The 21,065-nt window shown below is 42.1% G+C and overlaps 1 protein-coding gene across 3 annotated transcripts in view; it reads left to right on the forward strand.

Moving 5' to 3' along the window:
• SETBP1 (SET binding protein 1) overlaps positions 1-21,065 on the forward strand; it is a 264,554-nt gene that overhangs the window by 175,317 nt on the left and 68,172 nt on the right. For all 3 annotated transcript variants that reach the window (XM_054054281.1, XM_054054282.1, XM_054054283.1), the window contains one exon: positions 4,999-8,464. In XM_054054281.1, the coding sequence (XP_053910256.1) occupies positions 4,999-8,464 (3,466 nt within the window). The remainder of the gene's footprint in view (positions 1-4,998; positions 8,465-21,065) is intronic.

The raw sequence follows: 21,065 nt of genomic DNA on the forward strand, positions 1-21,065 counted from the left end.
TTATAAGTTCCTAGACCACACAGAGGTATTATACGGTGTTTTGATGAGGTTTGCTTTTGCTGGAGAGGCAGGGGTGGCCCTGAGATAAAAGCAAGCATTTCCCAAGACTCTGATTCTAAGTGACATTATTCGTTTAGGAAAACCTTTCTGCTTTTTCTTTTCTTATTTTTTTCTTTAAATTTTATTTCCATCCTATGAAGAAGATAACAAAGGATGGTATGTCCCTAGAGCAGACTCCGATGTGTCACTGTGTATGCCAATCCCCACAGACACTCATGATGTTATTAATTTTTAAAACAAACTTGCTGATTGAGGTTCTGACTGCCTTTAAATTGTCTCTACAAGGAGACTGTGTACTAATTAACCCACAGAAACAATCAATGATGTACCTTTTTCAAGTTTCAGGGTGATTAGAATATGAAAATGAAGAGCACAATTGTGCAGATGTTTTAAAATCACAGCAGACTGCAATTAGTGACATGGGAACCAGCTGCTTATCTCTCCAGATAAAGCCTCTTAATAGGGAATTACACTTGAGGAGCCATTACACAGATGGATCTACGAATGATTTAAAGAGGGGGCGTTGTAGTATTAACTTTGATTTGCAAGCCAGATTTTGACAAGCTCTATGCGTATTACCTCCACAAAAAGGTGTGTTTGGAGCAGAGGGGTATCGTCTCCTGTAAGCAATCAGATATTTTTTCAGATGATGAGTTTCTCTAACTGCGAATTTTATAATGATTATTATTTTTAGTTATATTCATTTTTATTTGGATTTTTTTTTAATTATTATTTAACTAAGCTCTTGATTTGGTTATTGGCATCTCCTCCTACTTTTTGCTTTGGGACTGGCAGCAATCTGTGGGTTTAGAGAGAAGCTTAGGCAAGGAGTCAGGAAGCAGAGAGAGATATCCAGTAGGCAAATGAAAAGACTCTCAGAGGGATGGATTCCACTGCTGAGTACTGCATGCAGGGTAGGGTGCTGCTCATCATGGGACTGATAGAGTATTGTCCTCTTAGCTACAAGGGTTGCATGCCAGAATAAAACCGTTAAGAGGAGTAATCACCTGTGCAGGTGCAGGGTTGCACAGCTCTGGCAAGGCAGATGTAAACACATATTCCAACCTCCTCTGCTTTCTGGCTGGTGTTCTTCAGTTACCAGTGTACGAGATGTATCCTGCTCACAGTCTTACCCACAGCTGCCAAAAACGAAGACTGAAACTCATGATTTTGGCACTAAAATCATACTACTAATAAGGAGATTAAAACTTTATATTTTTAGTCTAAGTTGTAGCATATTCCAGATCACGTTGCTCAAGCTTCCTTGCAATTATGAAAACTATTCTCTTCTTAATGTGTATCTTTTTTTTTTTTTTTAAGGAAAACATGGGATTATTACCCCCTAAGCACAGCCAGTAAACCTAATATCAAGAGAAATATTGACCAAGTTCAGTGAGATATGACAAAACTGCGTGGGTTAAATTACGCTTCTACTTTCATAAAAGAAGAAGAAGCAGACTCCCAGCGCAGAATAACTAACTGCTGAAGAAAATCCCATTTAATGAAACGGCAAACTACAAACAGAAGCAGGCGCTGAGGTTTGAAGTATTTTTAGGGTCTCATAAACGCAAAAGTAAATAAAGATAAATCTTTCCGTTTTCATGAAAAAGCCCACTATTATTGATGCCAGGTTTGGCTGTGCTGTTATAGGAACTCCCTTCCAGTCAGCAGGACCTTGCCAAGACCTATGGACCTTCAGTATATTACATGCTTGCTGATGAACAAAGTAATTAATTTCTGTGAAAGGCATCATGATATTCGTTTCTGAAAAGCCCCATTTGCCCTCACCCTACTGACAGCTCTGGAGTCCTCAGCTAGCTCAGCAGAGGCTTAAGTTGGCTGAGCTGGGGCTTGTTGGCTTCTTAGAATGATGCTCACCCTGCAGGGAAAATTGAAACCTAGACATTAGGAGCAATGGGATCAGACAACCACACAGGTAGTAAAATACATTTGGCTGCATTACCTTCGACTGGTTTAACAGTGCTTTTAGGCAAACAGTCCCTAGTGAAATCCAATCTGATGCAGCCAAATGATCTCTGGTTGCTGTGGCACAGAAGAATTAGTTTGGGGTGATATGGATGTGTCTGGCAAGGGAGAGTGAATAGTAAATGTTACGTTGGAAGAAGTTGATTGAGGAAACCTAGTGGACTGTTACATGCTTGGGCAGATATACAGTTCTGACATCCCACTTAGGAAATGGAGTCCCCTGATCCTGCAGATTGGTCCTTTTTTGAAGGCCTGTTGAAATCAAAGTGCTTATCCATGTGATTAAATGCCTCCAGAGTTGGCACCTTTGATGACATAGCCATAGTTTTCTTGTGAATTGTGAGATAGATGTTTTGGTGGCCTGCAGCACTGGAGTAATGACAAGGCTATCATTAGGGAGATGTTGGAAGTTGCATCATCATTTTATAATATGCAGGCCAAAGAAATGAGGCTGGAGGAGCCAGGCAATATGTTCACATTCATCTCCGATGTATAGCTGGCCTCTCAGTTCTGGGCCCTTATTAAGAGCCCTAAAACATAGATCAGAGATTATTGCCTCTTTTAAACTAGACATCTCTGTGTCTAGAGTGGATTTGAAGAGACCGGGGTGTTGCCAGCATGTGGTGTTTTCGCCCACTGCTGTAACACTTTTTCTTCTTCTTCTTCTTTTTTTTTTTATTTCCAAATGAAATTTTTCAGGTCATTTAGTTTCACAACTCTGCATTTTGGAAATAAGGTGAGTGTAACAAGTTGCTTTGACTACAGCTATAAAGCCAAGATCTATGCAGAAGCAGTCCAGTGCTGTCTTAAGTGTGAGTCCCAGAGGCCAGGAGAGGTCTTCATTTCCAAAGCTTTTCCAAGTCACAGGTCACAGTACCTTGGGAAAATAATATTTCCTGTAAGGCTTGAGTGGGGAGCACCCACCTTCAGCCCACTGATTCCTCACCAAGGCATGGTCACCTCCTGCACTATTCCTCATGCCTAGCTGACAGCCCACCTTGCCTGGTGGCCTGGTGGCAGGAGAATCCCCAAACAACTAAGACAACGTGAGGCTCAGGAGTTTTGTGATCAGTTTTTTTTAAAAATAAATAAATAAATAAAAATAAGCAGTACTGCTGATTTCTTTTCAACCTTTCCCTGGCCTCATCCCAATGACATGAATGCAAATGAGCTTCATTGTCCAAAGGACAGTATCAGCCGCATGGGTTTTGGGTCTTTGCTGCTATACACCATGTGGCTCTTGCGTGGGAGGTCGCTAGGAGGTGGAGAAGGAGGAACTTATTCATTCCCTGAGGTCTGTTTATGCTTTCAGCTCTTTTCTCAGGCTGAAGAAGCCGGGCGTCACTCACCCGCGACATCTGCAGCACCACCACAGCTGCATGCTTTCATTTTCTCACTCCACAATTCCTGGAAATCTCTGCTTTCCCTGAGCATAGCTGGTCCATGTGCACAACAGCTGAACTATCCATACGATTTAAGAGTCCCTAATTGCTCCTCAAACAATGGACCAGAACAGCTTCATCATTATTGCCTGTTCCAGAAAAGCCACATACATGCTCATTTTTATATGCCCGTGAATGATATCTCACCATCAATTTGCCAATAACATGTATGTTTACTGGTCACCAAATAATGCATCGTGGGCTTAGGTATGTTCAGCACTTTTCAAATCCCTCCAAATTAAGGATGCTTTGTTTCCCAGCTCGAAACCCTCTTATGCTGACAGCCTCCTTGCCCGAAATCTTCTGTTGCAAACACCCCAAACGGGGATCTAACGTAACGCTACTGATTGATAGAAACTTAATTGTAACAGGGTGTTTGCAGAAACATGAGACACTTAGCAGTTGTTTCCTATTGTTCTTTCCTTGGTTACATATTTATTTTAAGACTCTCATCATTTATTTGGCACTTGGAATGGTGTCGTTACAGTTTGCTTAGAACAGTTGTTTGCAGTAGTAGGGGTACAAAATCAGTTGCACAGTTTGATCCAGACCTTTACAAAAAAATACCCTATTAAATGTAGCAGAAGAAAACAAATGGCTAGAAGAGATCAGTTAATGAAAGTAAGACAAAAAAAAAATAACATTTTCTCTTTTGCTTTAAGACACTTTTCAAAAGGTTACAGCTCTAGCAAATATAACTTCTTTAGCTGAGGAAGACCCACCAAGAAAGAAAAAGCAGACTTTCTTCTGCTCTGTAACAGTCTTCAGCATAATTCTGCCCTTACTGTAACTTCTGCAGCTTGAAGAGCTGCTGTCAGATTAGAAATCATATTGAAAATATCTCTTACCGACATTGCAAATGGCAGATTATTAAAATGGAAAGGGAGTAATGCAAATCTTGAACCTGACAAGTGTGCCTCACGCACTTGATGCTATGCATATGATTTCAAGCACTAAGTTTGTGGGAATAACTTCTTTGTGGAAATTTAAGCAAGTAAATCTTTGCAGATTCTGGCTTCACAGTGAAGTGGGCTCTTGGGTTTTCCTCATTTGTTACAACTTCCGAGATAATTTTGGGCTTTTCTTATTTACAACAATGACCCTAATTGCTGTTGTTGCACATCAAGTTCCGTGAGGGGTTATTTATCAGGAAAAAGGGATTCTCACCAGAAGGCTGACTTGCACCATTCATCCATTGAAATGGAATATTTTACTTGTGTTTTGAATTAAAAATCAATAGAATATGTTTCCTTAGTAATTAAGAATTTATAGAACTATTTCCATTGTTTTTAGAGTAGGAAAACAAAATAAAACTTGTTTACAGTGAGTGAAGCTAAATGCAAATTTGGCTCCAATAGATGAAGACTTACAGTCTCCTAACCCTTACATTATCCCAACCAAGGACATTGGTTAAGAATCATTCACAGTACAAACAGAAGACTGCAACAAATGATTATGAATGCACTGACAAACTAATTTTTTTTTCTCTTTATTTTCTGCTACTTCACAGGTTTATGACAGGCCACAAAAACATTCTGCTCTGCACTATGATCCAGGCCTCCAACAAGACTTCACCGGTGACACCTTAAAATCAAAGCACCAGCAGAAAAGTAGCACCCAGCATCATCTTGACTGGTCAGCAACCTCCGATACTGGAACCACTTCTCAAAGTTGCTTCATCAACACAGAACCCAGTCGAGAAACATTTAGTGCCAACAAGGTCTCCACTCCAGAGCCAGGAGTTTCCTTCAGCAAATCCCAAGCAAAGAAGTCCTGTGCCAGCAGCACGTGGGGGCAACTCACTGCCAGTAGTAAAGAGCTTGCCATTTGCAGTGCAGTTTCATCACCCAACAACATCAGCACAGCCGCACAGCCGAGCAGTGTCTCTGAGTGCAATGGGCTTTTGCCTCTTGGTGACCAAGAAGGAGGCATGCAGCTGGAGGGCCCTGATCAGCTTGCTGGGAGTACGAAGAAGAAGTCCAGCAAAAAGGACTTGATAAGTCAAACCATCCAAACTGCAGACATTGAGTGGGTTAAGAGTGCTCAGAAAGCATTTGACAGCAAATCACATGACAACATAGAAGGGAAAAAGGAGTCTTACTCAATGGACAGTGTGTTAGATATATCACCCTCCAAACAGAATCCCACCTCTGCTAGCAGTTGTGAAAGTGACACCAGTCATGTACGAATTACAATCCCAATAAAGTCACCGACAACAGATCCATCTGGCCACAAAAGGAAAAAAAGGCAATCCACAAAATCTTCCATAGAGAAAACTATCCAGGAGAAAAGCCTGCCTTCTGGACTTGGTATGAGTAGTGAAGTAGCAAACAGGACTAGCTCTCAACCAGATGGGAGCAGAAAAGATCTTCGAGCCACAAAGCCAGGAAAACTTATTGAAAATGAGTGCCCCTTAGTAGCTATCGACAGTGGTGTGCTCACTGACAAAGCTTCCTCCAACAGTGCCACCAGACTCAGAAAACCTGTAGCTGTGACATCCACTCTCTTACCCACCGATCTTCCCACAGTTGGCAAAATGTCTGAGGTCCAGCACCCCAAACATGCAGCTAAGCGGCGATGGACATGCAGCAAACCTAAATCTATTCTTCGGGAGACCTCTATGACAACATCTGAGAAGCTGATGGTGGAGCCCCCTTCTGCCTATCCCATCACACCATCCAGCCCTCTGTATACCAATACAGACAGTCTTACTGTGATTACACCTGTTAAGAAAAAAAGAGGACGACCAAAGAAACAGCCTTTGCTCACTGTTGAAACCATTCATGAGGGAACCTCTACTAGCCCAGTGAGTCCAATCAGTCGTGAATTTCCAGGAACAAAGAAAAGGAAGAGGAGACGGAATTTGGCCAAGTTAGCCCAGCTGGTCCCGGGAGAGGACAAGTCCATCAGTGAACTCAAGTTTCACAAAAAGGTCGGGAAGCTTGGGGTCTTGGATAAGAAGACCATCAAGACCATTAATAAAATGAAGACCCTCAAGAGGAAGAATATTCTAAATCAGATCTTGTCCTCCTGCTCCAGCAGCTTAGCTCTGAAAGCAAAAGTTCAGCCACCATGTAATGCTGGGCCAACGACCATTGATGCCAGACTAGGGAAGCAAATCAATGTCAGCAAGAGAGGGACTATCTACATTGGTAAAAAACGGGGCAGAAAGCCAAGAGCAGAGCTGCAGCCTCAGCCAGAAGAACCTAAGACAGCCATCAAGCACTCAAGGCCTGTTTCCAGCCAGCCAGAAAACCCAGCAGTGCCTTCCAACCTTCAGTCACTTGTGGCATCGTCACCAGCAGCTATTCATTCGCTTTCGACACAGTTCGTGGGGATTAATGGCAACCTTAGCCCTGCAAGCACTGAAACTAATTTTTCAGAGTTAAAGACTATGCCAAATCTTCAACCTATCAGTGCTCTTCCTACAAAAACCCAGAAAGGAATGCACAGTGGAACTTGGAAGCTGTCTCCACCTAGGTTAATGGCTAATTCACCTTCCCACCTCTGTGAAATAGGTTCTCTGAAAGAGGTCACGCTGTCGCCAGTAAGCGAGTCTCACAGCGAGGAAACCATACCGAGCGACAGTGGGATAGGTACAGACAACAACAGCACTTCTGACCAAGCCGAGAAAAGCTCAGAATCCCGCCGGAGATACTCCTTTGATTTCTGCACCCTGGACAATCCAGAGGCTATCCCATCTGACACCAGCACAAAGAACAGGCATGGTCACCGGCAGAAGCATCTCATTGTGGATAACTTTCTCTCTCATGAGAGTATTAAAAAGCCAAAGCACAAGAGGAAAAGGAAAAGCCTGCAGAACAGAGATGACCTCCAGTTTCTGGCAGACCTTGAAGAACTCATCAGTAAGTTTCAAGTGTTCAGGATTTCCCATAGAAGTTACACATTTTATCACGAAAATCCATATCCCAGCATCTTCAGGATTAATTTTGATCACTACTACCCTGTGCCATATATCCAGTACGACCCATTGCTCTATCTTCGTAGGACCTCTGACATGAAGTCTAAGAAGAAGCGTGGTAGACCTGCCAAAACCAATGACACCATGACAAAGGTGCCTTTTTTACAAGGGTTTGGTTACCCTATTCCCAGTGGGAGTTACTATGCACCCTATGGAATGCCTTACACTTCAATGCCTATGATGAATCTGGGTTACTATGGTCAGTATCCAGCTCCTTTGTACCTGTCTCACACGCTCGGAGCGGCTTCCCCATTTATGAGACCTACCGTGCCCCCACCCCAATTCCATGCAAGCTCTCATATGAAGATGTCCACCACTGCCAAGCATAAAGCAAAACATGGAGTGCACCTACAAACACCTGTGGGAATGGGCCTTGGAGACATACAGTCCTCTTTGGCTCCTCCAAAGGTTGGAGGAACGAGCCTTTCAAGTGGCCGACTTCACAAGAGGAAACACAAACATAAGCACAAGCATAAGGATGAGCGGATATTGGGGACACATGAAGATCTGAGTGGTCTCTTTGCTAGCAAGTCCACTAGCTTCTCCAGCCATGCGATCAATGAAAGGCTGAGCAGCTCAGATAAAGACCTTTCCTTGCTCAATGAGAAAAGTAAGCATAAGGAGAAGCAGAAGCACCAGCATTGTGAAACCGGACACAAAGGCTCAAAGAGTAACTTTGAAGTGGATACACTGTCTACCTTATCACTTTCTGATGCCCAGCAGTGGACACAGAGTAAAGATAAAAGTGATTCAAGCAATGATCCCATTGACTCTTGCGCAAAGAGATATTCTGGTAATACTGAGAGTAATGGAAGGTCAGAGTCCCTGGACGTGTTTGGTGAAATAAATTCCTCAAGTGAGAAGCGGGACAATGATGCAAGTGGGAATAAAAGAAGAAGCTTTGAAGGGTTTGGAACTTACAGGGAAAAGGACATTCAGCCCTTCAGGACAAGTAGGAAAGATAGAAGTACTTACGATTCTTCAGTCTCTTCAGGTAAGCTCTCCTTTAACCTATTTTACCTAACTGCATTTGAATTTTAATGCTGAAAAAAAGAGGGACTTGACATTTACTGCAAATAGGTTAACGAGTCTCTGGCTTTTTGTAATCAGCTTCCATTCTGCATCCAGACTTCGGAGACATCAACAAGAAAGTGGCCACAGATTAAGCCAAAACCTTTAAAAGTCTTTGAGTTGTTACACAGCGTGTATATAAGCATTTGTTCTGCCTTTACCTATCTCTCATATCTTGTTGTGCTTCCTCCAATATTCTCACCAGTGCATTCTACAGCAACAATTGTAGTAACGGTTGGCAACGCAGGCATAACTCTTGTTGGTGTTTAATGTCTTGAGATGGTAGTCATTGCACAACCCCAGGGAGAACAGACACAATACTCAGTAGAGAGTCTCTGCACTGGCCCACAAAATACGCAAAAGCAATTTCTTGATGGGATAGACTAAACGTATGGGATGATGTGGAGCTGAGTCAGTGTCCCATGACTGCTATGGTGTACTGCTGATCCAGAGGGACCCATCACGGTGATAGCTAGGCTGAATATACGGAGACCTAGGGTACAACCCTAATGTAAATCTGTCACTTCCAGTCGGCAGGTGTCATGTAAAGTAATTAGTCTAAGCATTGAGTGACTGTGGGAAGGGACTGGTGTCATGGAAACAATAAAGCCTAGCCAATTGACTCTGAGGAGTTTTAGGACTCTTGACTTGGAAATACAAGCTGGGTAGATGAGGAGGGAGGAAGCTCCTTTTGGCTGCTAAGTACATCTGTTCCTCTCCTGCAGAGGCAAAAAAAAAAAAAAAAAAAAAAAAAAAGGAATCTGAATCTTGTCTAAGAGACTGAATTGTACTTTACAATAGGGAACTGCTTTTGTGGTGACACAGAGGCATGTGTTTTGTTGCAATATAAATGTATTTATCTTGGGAGACAGCCCGGAGGTCCTACAGCATCAGATATTTATCACAAAGCGGATTCCGCACTCGGTTCTGAAAAAGGGTAATCTTTACTGAAACAGCCAGTGCTGGATGAGAATCTGATGTGCTAAAAATGATCTTCAAAGAAGCGTAATTCATAGCCTCTAAAATGAAGAGAATCAGCTGAGAACACAGAGGGAGCGGAGAATTTGTTTAACCTGCCAATGGAGGGCTTTTAAGTTTTTTATTGAGTTGTAATTGATTGAGATCCAAAGACTGCTCAAGTTTAAGTCACCTAGACATTTACATTTATTTCACTGCGACTGGATCTGGACTATAGCAATGAAAAGCAATCTAAAATGAGACCTTATCCCTTATCCCTTATGTTCTCACTTCTTATATTGTATTATATCTTGCCAGTTGTGAAACCCAGAAATGATACACCCAGAAATACTGGAAAACAGACTGAGTTCAGTCACTGGTTATCGTAGGCTTACTACATCCCTGACAAAGAATAAAATTGGTCTCCACCAGAGGCTATAGTAACTATTATCCTAGCAGGTAAGGGTTAAAAGTCTTCAAAATTGTTAACAAGGCTGTTTCTCATTTTTTTAGTGGAAGTTACTGATTTCACAGTTTGATAACCATTGGATTTGTAGCTTTTTTGCTTTCTGAACAGAAGATGTTTGCTAAATTTGTACTTTCCTATTTAATATTTTTCACTTCGACATAGCAAATTTTCAAGAGAAAATTCTCAGTACCACTGAACCCAAATGAATTTCCAAAGCAGGGGCATGATCCCCACCACGCTGGCTTGGAAATAGAATTGTAAATAAAAAGCCCTTTTCATGTTATTTTCCCTTTGGTTTTTGTCCATGACAATAAAAAAATCAGATGTAGTAATAAAACTTGCAGCAGGAGCTCCATCAGCTTTGCTGTTTAAACTTTTAAAACTGGTTCTCATTTAAACTCAAATTATTATTTTTATTTATTTTATTTCTCATGATTGCAACTGCACATCATTCCCCATGACCTAATCCATCAAGCCAGATTATAAGATGGTTTCTTCATTGTCAAGCTATTATTTAGATGGAAAAGTCATCAGCAGTTAGTTAAGCAGAGCCAGCTAACCAGAGCCATACCTTGCACTACAAGGAAAAATACTAAAACTAAACAGCCCTGCCAAGAAAAGCCTGGAGCCAAGACTGCTCATTAAAGCCCAGGAACATCTGTCTGCTTATGACTGTCTAATATCACAGTGCAGCATTTTTTCTTTCTCCTCTCTGCCTTTGACCGTCATTGGGATTCCCAGCAGAGGTCCATACTTGAGTTTAGGCACAGATATTAACTGGTTCACACTGAGGAGGGATCAAACTTCTATGACAACATTGACCTTCTTTCTTCTAATTCACCTTGCGTTTGCCTGAGGTGAACAAATAGTGATTGACTAATCGTAAAAATAAAAGGTAAAAGAATGAAAAAAAGCCCTATAGCTCTGTCCCAGGAGGCAATTTCCATAGCCTGATTGCTCTTGGCATTTGGTATTTGTCATCTTTCTCAATAAAATATAACACGTAACAGAGATAAGAGGAAGCATCCTGAATATTCAGATGAAATCTGAAAATAGATTTGTATCACAATTTCAGTGTTATCTTTATTGCATGGGCACTTTGGCGTGCTCAGTAATGCCATTTACAGCTTCATGTATGTTGCCGCAGACAAAATATGGAGCAAAACCCACCCACACTCAGTAGAGATATCTCTGAAAAGAGTGATGAGAGAACCATTTAGTCCTCTTCGGCGTTCAGGCATTGCAGTTTGCTTCAGTGTAGTGTGCTGGTGCAGGCACCATTGTATTTTTGTCGTTTTTACTATTATTATCCATGTTGTAGTAGCAGCAGATAGCCATCTCTGAAAAGATCAGTGCTAGCTGGTGCTATCTAGTGGTCACGTATACGGTGGAAGACAGTCCTGCCATATAACCTTAAAGTCTGAGTTTACAAGAATAGGACTTCAAGAGAAGAGTTATACTTCTTACTTTCTGAACAAGCTAGTTGCACTGCTGGCACAGGATTAATTAATCAAAATTGATTAAACCCTATTTTCCTCTTTGTCTAATGCAGAATACTAATCCAGTGGCATTAGTCTGGCCTACAGGCAAGGTTACAATAGAAAGAGTTTCAAATCCTGCCTTGCCACAGTCACATTGTCACTTGAGCACAACCTAAGCTGAGCTTTCAAGCTCTGTGCACCAATCATTGACTCAATTGACTCCCTCCTTCCACTCCCCACAGCCAAAGGTGCACCTCGCGTGTTTGCAAACCATTGTTGGGACCCCTGTGGCACTCCGTGACCTGAGGCACTGCGCACATCTGGATGGCTGATCCTTTCATCTGCTCCCCAGTAGTTAGTAAAGCCCCAAAGGAGGGACCCGGGGAGAGGCCACAGATTGGCGCCACAGCTGGGCTGGGGAGACTGAGAGCAGAGCTGTGTTTTAAAGAAAACCTCATAGCAAACTCCTCATCTCCATGCTGCTGCCTCCTTTTCGTTCATAAAGGAAGGAGAGATTTGCATTGCTGATAAGCAGTTTTGATGCCGTAGCTTGTGCTTTGGAAAAGAGCAGGAATGGTTACCTCATCCCTATTTCCTTAAGTGGGCAAATAAGGAAAAGCACATTTTCCTTACATTTTAAGGTGTATTCATAAGATGACAATTTATGTATACAGGCTGCCTCATTACGTCCCAGTTGCAATCGTTCCAGGCCAGGATTTAGGTGAGGTTAAAAGTCACTGTATGCAGGACTGTATTTCCATTTTTCTTTGTAGTGAGACTAATCAAGGCTTATGCTACCTTATACTCACTGTATTTCTGTTTCTATTTTTTAAACCTATGATTATACACAGATTGCCTTGCTTACTTATTGGACATCATGTCTCAAAAAACATCTAATAAGTACATGGATTTCATCAGATATAGCACAGACACCCTGCTCAGTAAATTTACAGAAATAGAAAGTTAATCATATGCAGCTATTAAGAAGGCGGTAATCATCCGTCTCCGAGTGCTGGATAGTTAGCGTGACAAACATGCTTTACAAATTAATGCTTAACTTACCTACAAGCCCCTCCAGGCCTTTCCTCCTCTATGTCCGGCAGTGCTACAAGCTGAATTTCTTCTGATTCAACCTTTTCTCCTCAGATAGTCTGTATGGTGCTGATGTAACTCTGATAGAATCAGTATCAACTTTAGATGGAGGATTAGCATCACACACGGAGTGGTGTTTGTGCCTATGACCAAAAGGAGAAAAAAAGGGGCTGTGCTGTGCGTGCATACATATATAAACCATGCTTATTAGATTTATGACTATATATTGTATTTATTTAAAGCTATTTTCTAGTGTCTTTATCTTAAAAGTGCCTTTGTTCCTTTTAAAAAGCTTTACATTGGGTGATTAAAACTTCCAAAGGGAGAGCAGGAGCAATACTGGAGGAAGGGAGGAGAAGTGACAACCAAATTAATGAACAGCATTCATTTGATGTCAGTACAAACACACATATAAGTAAACATGCTCTGCTAAGGAGTGTCGTTTATCCAGATGAGATTTCTTCCGTGAAAAAACTCCCCTCCATGGCTTAGTTTCCTGCCAGAACGGTCCATTGCCACACAGCACTGAATAAATCTCTGGTTCATCCCCTCTCAGAAGTCAAATACATTACTATGATTTAAAACAGGACTCACTATGAGCAAAAACAAACATGTTGGAATATTGGCAAAGCCATCATGAGTTTTGTTTTGGTTTGAGGGGAGTATTGTTTAGTTGTTTTTTTTCCTAAAGAAACAGCATATGCAGTTCTGGACTATTACCATAAAGCCTTTAATCAGCCACAGTTTTACACCAAGAACTGATTTGTGTTTTGGTAGTGGGTAAGCGTATTTGTTCTTCTGAATGTATACTGAAAATGATGGAGAATAAGGTTTGCTGACAGCTCTATTAATCTTTTTTTTCTGATTTCAGTATAGTAGTACTTCACACACACACACACACACACACATCGATAGATAGATAGATAGATAGATAGATAGATAGATAGATAGATAGATAGATAGATATTTACAGCTCAAGACTCACAGAGTTGTTTCATTATTTTGCAGTGGATACATTATTTCTGTAACAGGGGAAACAGTGGTCCAACTCTATATTTGATGAACATTTTCTCATCTGGCCAGCTAAGAGATAAAGTGAATGTCTGATTGGTTGGATGTTGCACACATACTTGCAGATGCACCTTTGCATACTGAAACAAGGGAGGAGAAATGACGATGAGGGGATAAATGAAATTCATTAGATATCAATTCAAGTACTCATAGAAGTCAGCTTGCATTCTTTAGTAGTGGCATTTCACTCAACGGGACCGAGGTGTCATATAGCATTGTGTGCACAGATGTAGGCACAGGCTGATGTGTCTTCTAGGGTGTGGAGTTCAATCTTCCATATCATAGTTTTCTCATATGAATGCGGAAGAGTGCCTAATTTTCAGTAAACCTCAATATTTGTCTGGGAAAATGAGATAAAAGCTATTTTGTGCTGTACAGATCCATGATGAGTTCTGATACACAGTAATGTCCAGTAAATGCAGCATGAGAGCCGAGGCAGCACTTGAAGAAGATGGAAGAAGAGTCAGACTTGAACTTCACTTTCTGAAGGTGTATGGGGTACTAGTTAGCCTCGTTTCCTGTAGCTCTGCCTCTGCTGTCATTACCTCAGACACCCGAAGCTCCTACATAACTTCAAGCACCTGCAAATTTTTCTAGCCTCACTGCTGGAGAGGAATTGTACCCTTCCCCTATGTCCTATGATGAGGGATAGGCACTGTACGGTTATGGTGTGTGTGTTTGTACCATCTGGCTCATAAAAGTTAGCACCAAAGCTTTACAAAATACCATTATTTGTAAATACAGTTACATTAATCAAAACAGCTCTTTAGGCCCTTGCATGCTGACGAGTACAACTGAAACCTCCAAAAGCATCATTTGGTCCCCTTAGAATAAACGTCCTTCTTGTTGTTTTCCACTAAGTATTCCACCAGTCTTGGGAAAAGGACGCCAAGTTAGCATGACTGCTAGTATGTTCTGTCCTCAGCATTTTCTAGAGGAATGAACGATTGAAGGAAAATAAAAACGATGGGGAAAGCAAGTTAAAGCTTTCCTTGAAAGTGTTTTCACCAAGGCATTTGAAATACAATGGGTTTTGTTGCTTTAGTGCAACACTTGCTTCCTGTGTCATTTCCAAAGTTAGCACTGACCAAGGAGAGAAGAAACAAGAAGGAAGCTGTAATAGGAGAGGGAGCTAGAGTATTTACCACCCAAACAATCTTTTATTTCCTCTCTTAATGATTGTGTGTTTATTGTGCTGCCTGAGGCTCAATACAAAGTCTTTTGGACCAGTGATGAATTAATCAAATTAAGTGCTGCGACCCTTTTTCTTTTTGGGAGTGTTACAAGTCTCCCGGCACCCTGCCTAATTTCTGCCTCTTACTTTGCTCTCTGTCCAGCAGTCAAGCAGTTCTTCCTTTACAACTTGGCGGCTCTAAGCTATTTATCTTCACTCTTTCTGGCCAATATGAGAATGTCTTGTTTGAAGTTTTTATTTAGACCACTACTGGTTTATGGAGTTCTGCAGATTCCACATTGGGTGTGCAGCAGCTTCGCATCAGGGACAATTGGCTTCTGCTGGGCTCTTGGCTTTAAAAGGCAATAAAGAATTGTGGAGGAATTCTCATCTCGTCCTGGTGTAAATCAAGTGTATTCTCATTAAAATCAGTGAAGTTGACTTCTGGAGTGAAGTTTCTGACAAGTCAAGAAGAGATTGTGGGTCTGGGAAGTCCCATCCATGGCCTTGGCAGGAGTGCACCAGAGTCCCTGCATCTGGGCTTTACTTGTCAGGTGCCGAATGCAGTCTTGGTTCAGCATTTGTAGAGATTTCCTTAGCTTGGAGGAAGAAGGGTGGATTAAGATTTTGACAGTGCACAGGTTGGATACTGGTGTAAGTGGAGGTTTAAAGAAGAGTTAGAAGGGAAAGTGTGTACTATAGCTCTGGACTATACACAATATAATTTCTTGCTCAAAATGTTGATAATCTAGATTCAAGGCAAGAGATCTGCTCATATCAATGGAGGAAATAAAATGAAGCAGTGGCTGTATTAACCTGATGGTCACTGTGATGCAGAGTTTGGAATAGGAAGAGCTGAGCTCAAGATATCTGCCGGTGAGTGAGATTGTAAAACACTCAGGGCAACCTGTGTCCCATCTAGCCCAACTGCAGAAATGAGTGTTGAGGTCTGTGACCTGCAGAGCGTGATCTGAGGCTGCCTGTCCATTTCCACTGCCTACCGAGAGGCTTGTATTCATGTACCGCAGCAAAAGAAAGCTGACAGAGCATTACCCCAGCTGCCTTAGTCTGCCTGATTGCAATAACGATGCAGAACAACAAAAGGAGTAAGAATGCCCTGTTTCAAGGTTTCATGAAGTAGGAAGTCAGAATAATTCCCCTGTAGATCAAGGGCTGAGGGAGAGGTGGGAAAGAAAAGCTTTGACTGTCCATAGAAGAGTTTTAATACAACTTCAAAGACTTGAAAAGACCCAAGGACTCATAATAGGAATCATTAGTGATTTGTCATTGAAAACATGAAGCTGGGCATGGGTAGGCTTCTGCAGCAGGACTGAGTCTGACCGAGGTTTCACATGGGGCGGCGCTGATTTCAGGAGGCTTCAGCAGTATGTGCAATGCAGAGTTAACTGTCAAGCAAGGGCAGGACTAGATGGCCCAGAGGGATTTGCTAATGAGCTATCAAGCCGTGGGTCAGTGGCTGAAATTTAATCTGCGAGTGCAGTGACAGAAAATCAAATCAAAGTACTGATATCAGAGTGATGCTGGAGCAGCAGGAAGAACATTTCTGGTGCTTTACTCAGCACATGCAGGCAGCATAAATAAACTGCAAACAAATTGTGAGAAACTTGTCTGATTGATCTCATTTGCAAGATAAAGCTCAGCCTGCTTATATTATACGTATTGGTAATTCAATTTTTTTAGGGCACTTTTTTTTTGTGAATGACATCACTATATCTCATCACAGAATCGGTCCCAAACCCAGTGTTGTACAGCACTAGAAAGAGAGTTGTGGAGACATATCGGCAGAGGTTGCTCAGTAGTGTCATGTGACGTGAATCAGCAATGTACCACAAAACACAGCAGTGTGCTGTTCTGGTGGTGGCGGATTTTGCTGTTAGGTTCTATATTGAGGCCAGAAATGGCAGGTTTCCCGTTCCCAGGCTCCAGAGATGACTTGATGGTTTCTCTATAGCTTTCTCAGAGCTGGGGAGAACTCGCATTACTAAGGCTATAAAACCAGCTCTTGTGGTTTTCATAATTTCCAGAGAAAAGGTTGGTGACAAAACGGACAAGGGCACTTGATGCCCTGAGCAATGATAGTGATACTAAGCATGGGGGTCAGCACGTTAGGATAGGTGTTCTTGTGCCGATGGTCCTCATACCACCGATATGTGCACTTTAATATTCACTGATTTTTAGACTCAACTCAGTGGTCCTTCCTCCATTCCCAAGCATCTAGGCTGAGAATAGAGATTCTCTCCAGGTGGCACAGAGCTGCCGTTTCAGCCTTGTGTCTTTAGTCTTCCTTGCCTCCAGTGTATTCAGGGAAGGGAGCAATACTCAGCGTCATTTTCTGGGTCAGCTACAATTAGTTGGCATAAAGAACATTTAAGTGAGTTGACACAGCCTTTGAGCTGCTTGGTTTGCCTTAAAAAGGAAAAAAAAAATCTCTGGACTACTCCAGGTTCTTTTTGCTGACTGAAGTCTAGTCTAAACCAGAAAACCTTGGACTTATCCCAGAACTGGGACGTGGTCAGTTGCAGAATGTTTGTCATTCTGATATTTATTTGTTCCTAATTTTTAAAAAAAAAAACAACCCAAAACAACAACTCTGAGAGAGCAGCAAGTTTAAATAATGGTTAAACACCAGATTCACACATATTTCCTGTTTTGCTTCTTAACAAAACCTCAAAACCACTTAGAACAGGTTTCCCACCTCATCTGAGGGTGGAGTTGTGTGTGCCCCACACGTGGCCTTCAGAAGTGCACCCAAGGACAATAGCACGTCTTCTTTGGCATGGTGGTGCCAAATTTGTGGCTAGCACAGAAGTCAATACGTGCGCCTGTGCACGACTGCCCCAATGAACTTCTGAATGTGCCAAGTACATTGGAAAACTTAAACTTCTTTATTTCCAGCAGAACAGACTGAATGGTAGAGATGAGGCAGACAGAAAGTGGAGGCATTTGATAAAGGGATGCTTTTCCAAGACGCTAGGCAGATATTGTCTGTTTTCAGTACACTAGGTGATCTGTCGTAATTTCATTGATTTGATCTGGTGAGACAACATCTCCTTAAACAGGGAGAGCAGAGAAATCTATTGCACCGAAATTAATGGTTGTTGCCTGATCTCCTCTTAAATAAATACACTGCAATCTGAAGCAATGCATGCATTTTGCTAACCCAGCATTTTCTGGCTCCTACAGCACATCATGACATTACTTCAGGCAGTAAGGAAGATCCTATTTGTGATACAGTGCGCTGTGGTAGATAGCAAAGCAGTTAGATGCCTGAGAACTATGGATGGAAGTATGGCATTTGGGTGTGTAATTCTAAGAAGCAATAAGCCATGTTTAACATTTCCTCCCACACTAGAAGCCTACCCATTAAAAGTTCAGCCAAGTCAGTTGTACAAGTTCGTGCATAAAAGCACAGATTGCTAAAACGCTAGTAGGACACACTCTTATGCTAAGGAGTGGGGTAGAGCAGTCTATGTTAACCCACATTCTCCTTCTCTGTTGTTAATCTGGGTAAAGTCTTGCTGAGATCAAAGGGAAAAAAACACTCTAGCAGGTAAAAAATATAATAAATCAACCTCAAGCCCAGGTTTGGGAATTCTGAGACTTTTTCTCAGCTCTGTTTCTGAGATGCTTCATAGTCTGAAGAAGTAAGTGCATGTAATTCTGACCATCCATGAGTCAACTTAAGTCTCTGTGAGAACAAACTGTATGTGTCTAAGTCCCAGAGAATGTCTTGGTCCATTTAATCTGAAGAAGAACCTGCAATGGACTGTTGAAATTAAGAGTAACTTGACCATATAAGCGTGTGTTTTCACATGTGTTCTGTGACTGACAGCTCCTGGCAGTCCATCGTGACTCACAAGTGGGTGAGGAGCTGCTAAAATCTCGCCAGATGTTGAAAAGGTTCCACTCCTTTAAGTCACATTCTGACCAAATCCACCAGTTTTAGGTCATGTTGAGCTAGCACGGAACACCTCAGCAAGAGAAATTTGGGGCATGTTTATATTGGTTTTGTGGGCCGAATCAGAAGGAGAGTTTATGTCTCTGGACTGCTTGTTACACGCTGGCTTGTGTTCACATAGCTGAGAGCTGGGAATTTCTGAAGTAGACGGATCCACACCATGCAGCCCTTGATCCTAATGTCCACTGGGCAACATCTTCCTGTAGCCCTGGAGTACAAATACTATTATTTCTGAGTATTTTTCCCAACGCAGGTGTCCAAATAGGTGCTTTTCTGCAGCCATCTTCTTCCTGTGTGCTCTGGTAAGCGAAGTGACAGGAAGGATACTGCATTTTGGGGGCCTCAGACTACCATTGTAATATTGCACCAGGTAAAGAGACAGAGTTTTGTGGTACATGTCTAGAGCATTCCTGGAGCAAAGTCTGGAACAGACTGTCATCTTGGCCGTGCCCAGCTTTGCTCTTGGATAGAACAAACGGCTCCTTAACGGTCAGCTAACAAGTGCAGAGTGTGGAGGAGCTGGACACTAGGATACAGGGGAGTGGCAAGTTTGTCTGGCAGGGTGGATACACATGGGTATTCCTAAGTGCCAGCTAAGCCTGAGGCATGAGGGAATGCCTGTTCTCTGGCCTTACTCAATGCATGCCATTTATCTGATAGAGAGCTCTAAAACACAAAATTTAGAAGCAAAAGGCATCCTCTTCCACTGGGCTGAAACTCTCTGTCTTCTGCATCTTGTGCTTCTGTTTTTTAAGGAGTAGAACTTCCATTCCAGCCTTACCTGTAGCCTGGTGTAATCCAAGCAAATGTAGATGCTCAAGTCAGACCCCCTCCAGCTGGACAGCTTAGATCTCCAGTTTTCTAGTTTTTCTGGATAAGTGCTCAAACTATTAATATCTTGTGCTTTCTCTTCCCACTTAACCACAACACAAGTGCTTGCCCTTTAGAGGGGAATTTGCAATTTGATTCCCATGAAAGCAAGATTACGCACCGTTGAGCCTTGAATCAAGCACCTACCCAGTCACACTCCTGAGAATAATATTTCCTAGTGCCTACACCAGAGTGGCTGCGTGCAACCACACTAAATCATCCCATGAAGGCCTCACAGCTCACCATTCAGTTGATGGAGAAAAGTGTGAACATCACTTGGGTGCTACTTCAAAGGCATCCGTCTCTGCATTTCTTGCCTAGTTTGCGTAGGCACCTGCTTTAAGTGATCTGAATCATTCTGCTGGAGCCAAGACCTAATTTTTTCAGATGTTGCAATAAATAAATTGAGTGCCTAAAGCAGTCAGGCTCAATCTAGCCTTCAGGGTCTCCACGTTTACTGACTGATAAAATAATGTAATAGTCCTTGCCCAACTCAAATAGCTCTTGCAAGATTTTAATTAATTCGTACTGGCAAGGCTTTGAAACGTTGGGGGTGAAAAGAGGTCTGTAAATGAAGCATATTATTATGACTTCATGGCACTTTCTACTTCACTTTCGCACCATACCTGAGCACAGCACAGGGCAACTACATCTTCTGATTCATCATGAATCATGAAGAACTTTATCCACTTAAAATATGGATAGTACTAAAATATTTGCATTAGTTAAAAAGTTACAGGGAAGAGGCATTGCTTTGCATTCCAATAACGCTAGCCAAAGTGCTGGCAGCTCCTCCTCTTGTTTTTTGGTTTGGTTTTTTTTTTTCTCGTTTCTCAGTATTATTCCATCTATACAGTGTTTTTCAGTCACCCAGTGCTCAGTGTTTAAGCAAGATGTGCCAGAAGATAGCTGGAGATGTGAGAATCTTACTAAGATTTGCGAAAGACCTAATCACTTGCCAGTGACAGTGTTGGATACCACAGGTTCTCATCCTGAGCACTGTATCTGTCCCCTAGATAGCTTTTGGTCTTCCATTTCTTTAGTATGATTGGTGTTAATTATTTCCACCTAGTTTCAATGGTAAGCAAGGCACCAAAGAGAAGTTGGTATCCCTGAAGTCCTTCTTATGCTTAGCATCGCATTAGCACACAAAACTCCTTGGACTAAGTCCCTTGGCAGGTCACACTGTTTCATCAAATTACAAAATAGCTCATTAGGTTCCTAGTCAGGTTTAATTTTCTCTCTATGTGAATTCTTAATGAAGAATGCTATAAACTTCCTGACTAAGCACTTTGCCTCCACTGCTGTGTGACACACAGGCAAATGTTACAGGGTAAACACGGGAGAGAGGGGAAGCATCTGCCACTGAACAGCATGCTCTTGGGTCGAAACACCCAAGGCACGCTGCCATTCAGCTAGTCACCAGGAAGA

The sequence above is a fragment of the Cuculus canorus genome, chromosome Z (genome assembly GCF_017976375.1).
Source record: "Cuculus canorus isolate bCucCan1 chromosome Z, bCucCan1.pri, whole genome shotgun sequence".
NCBI lineage: Eukaryota > Metazoa > Chordata > Aves > Cuculiformes > Cuculidae > Cuculus > Cuculus canorus.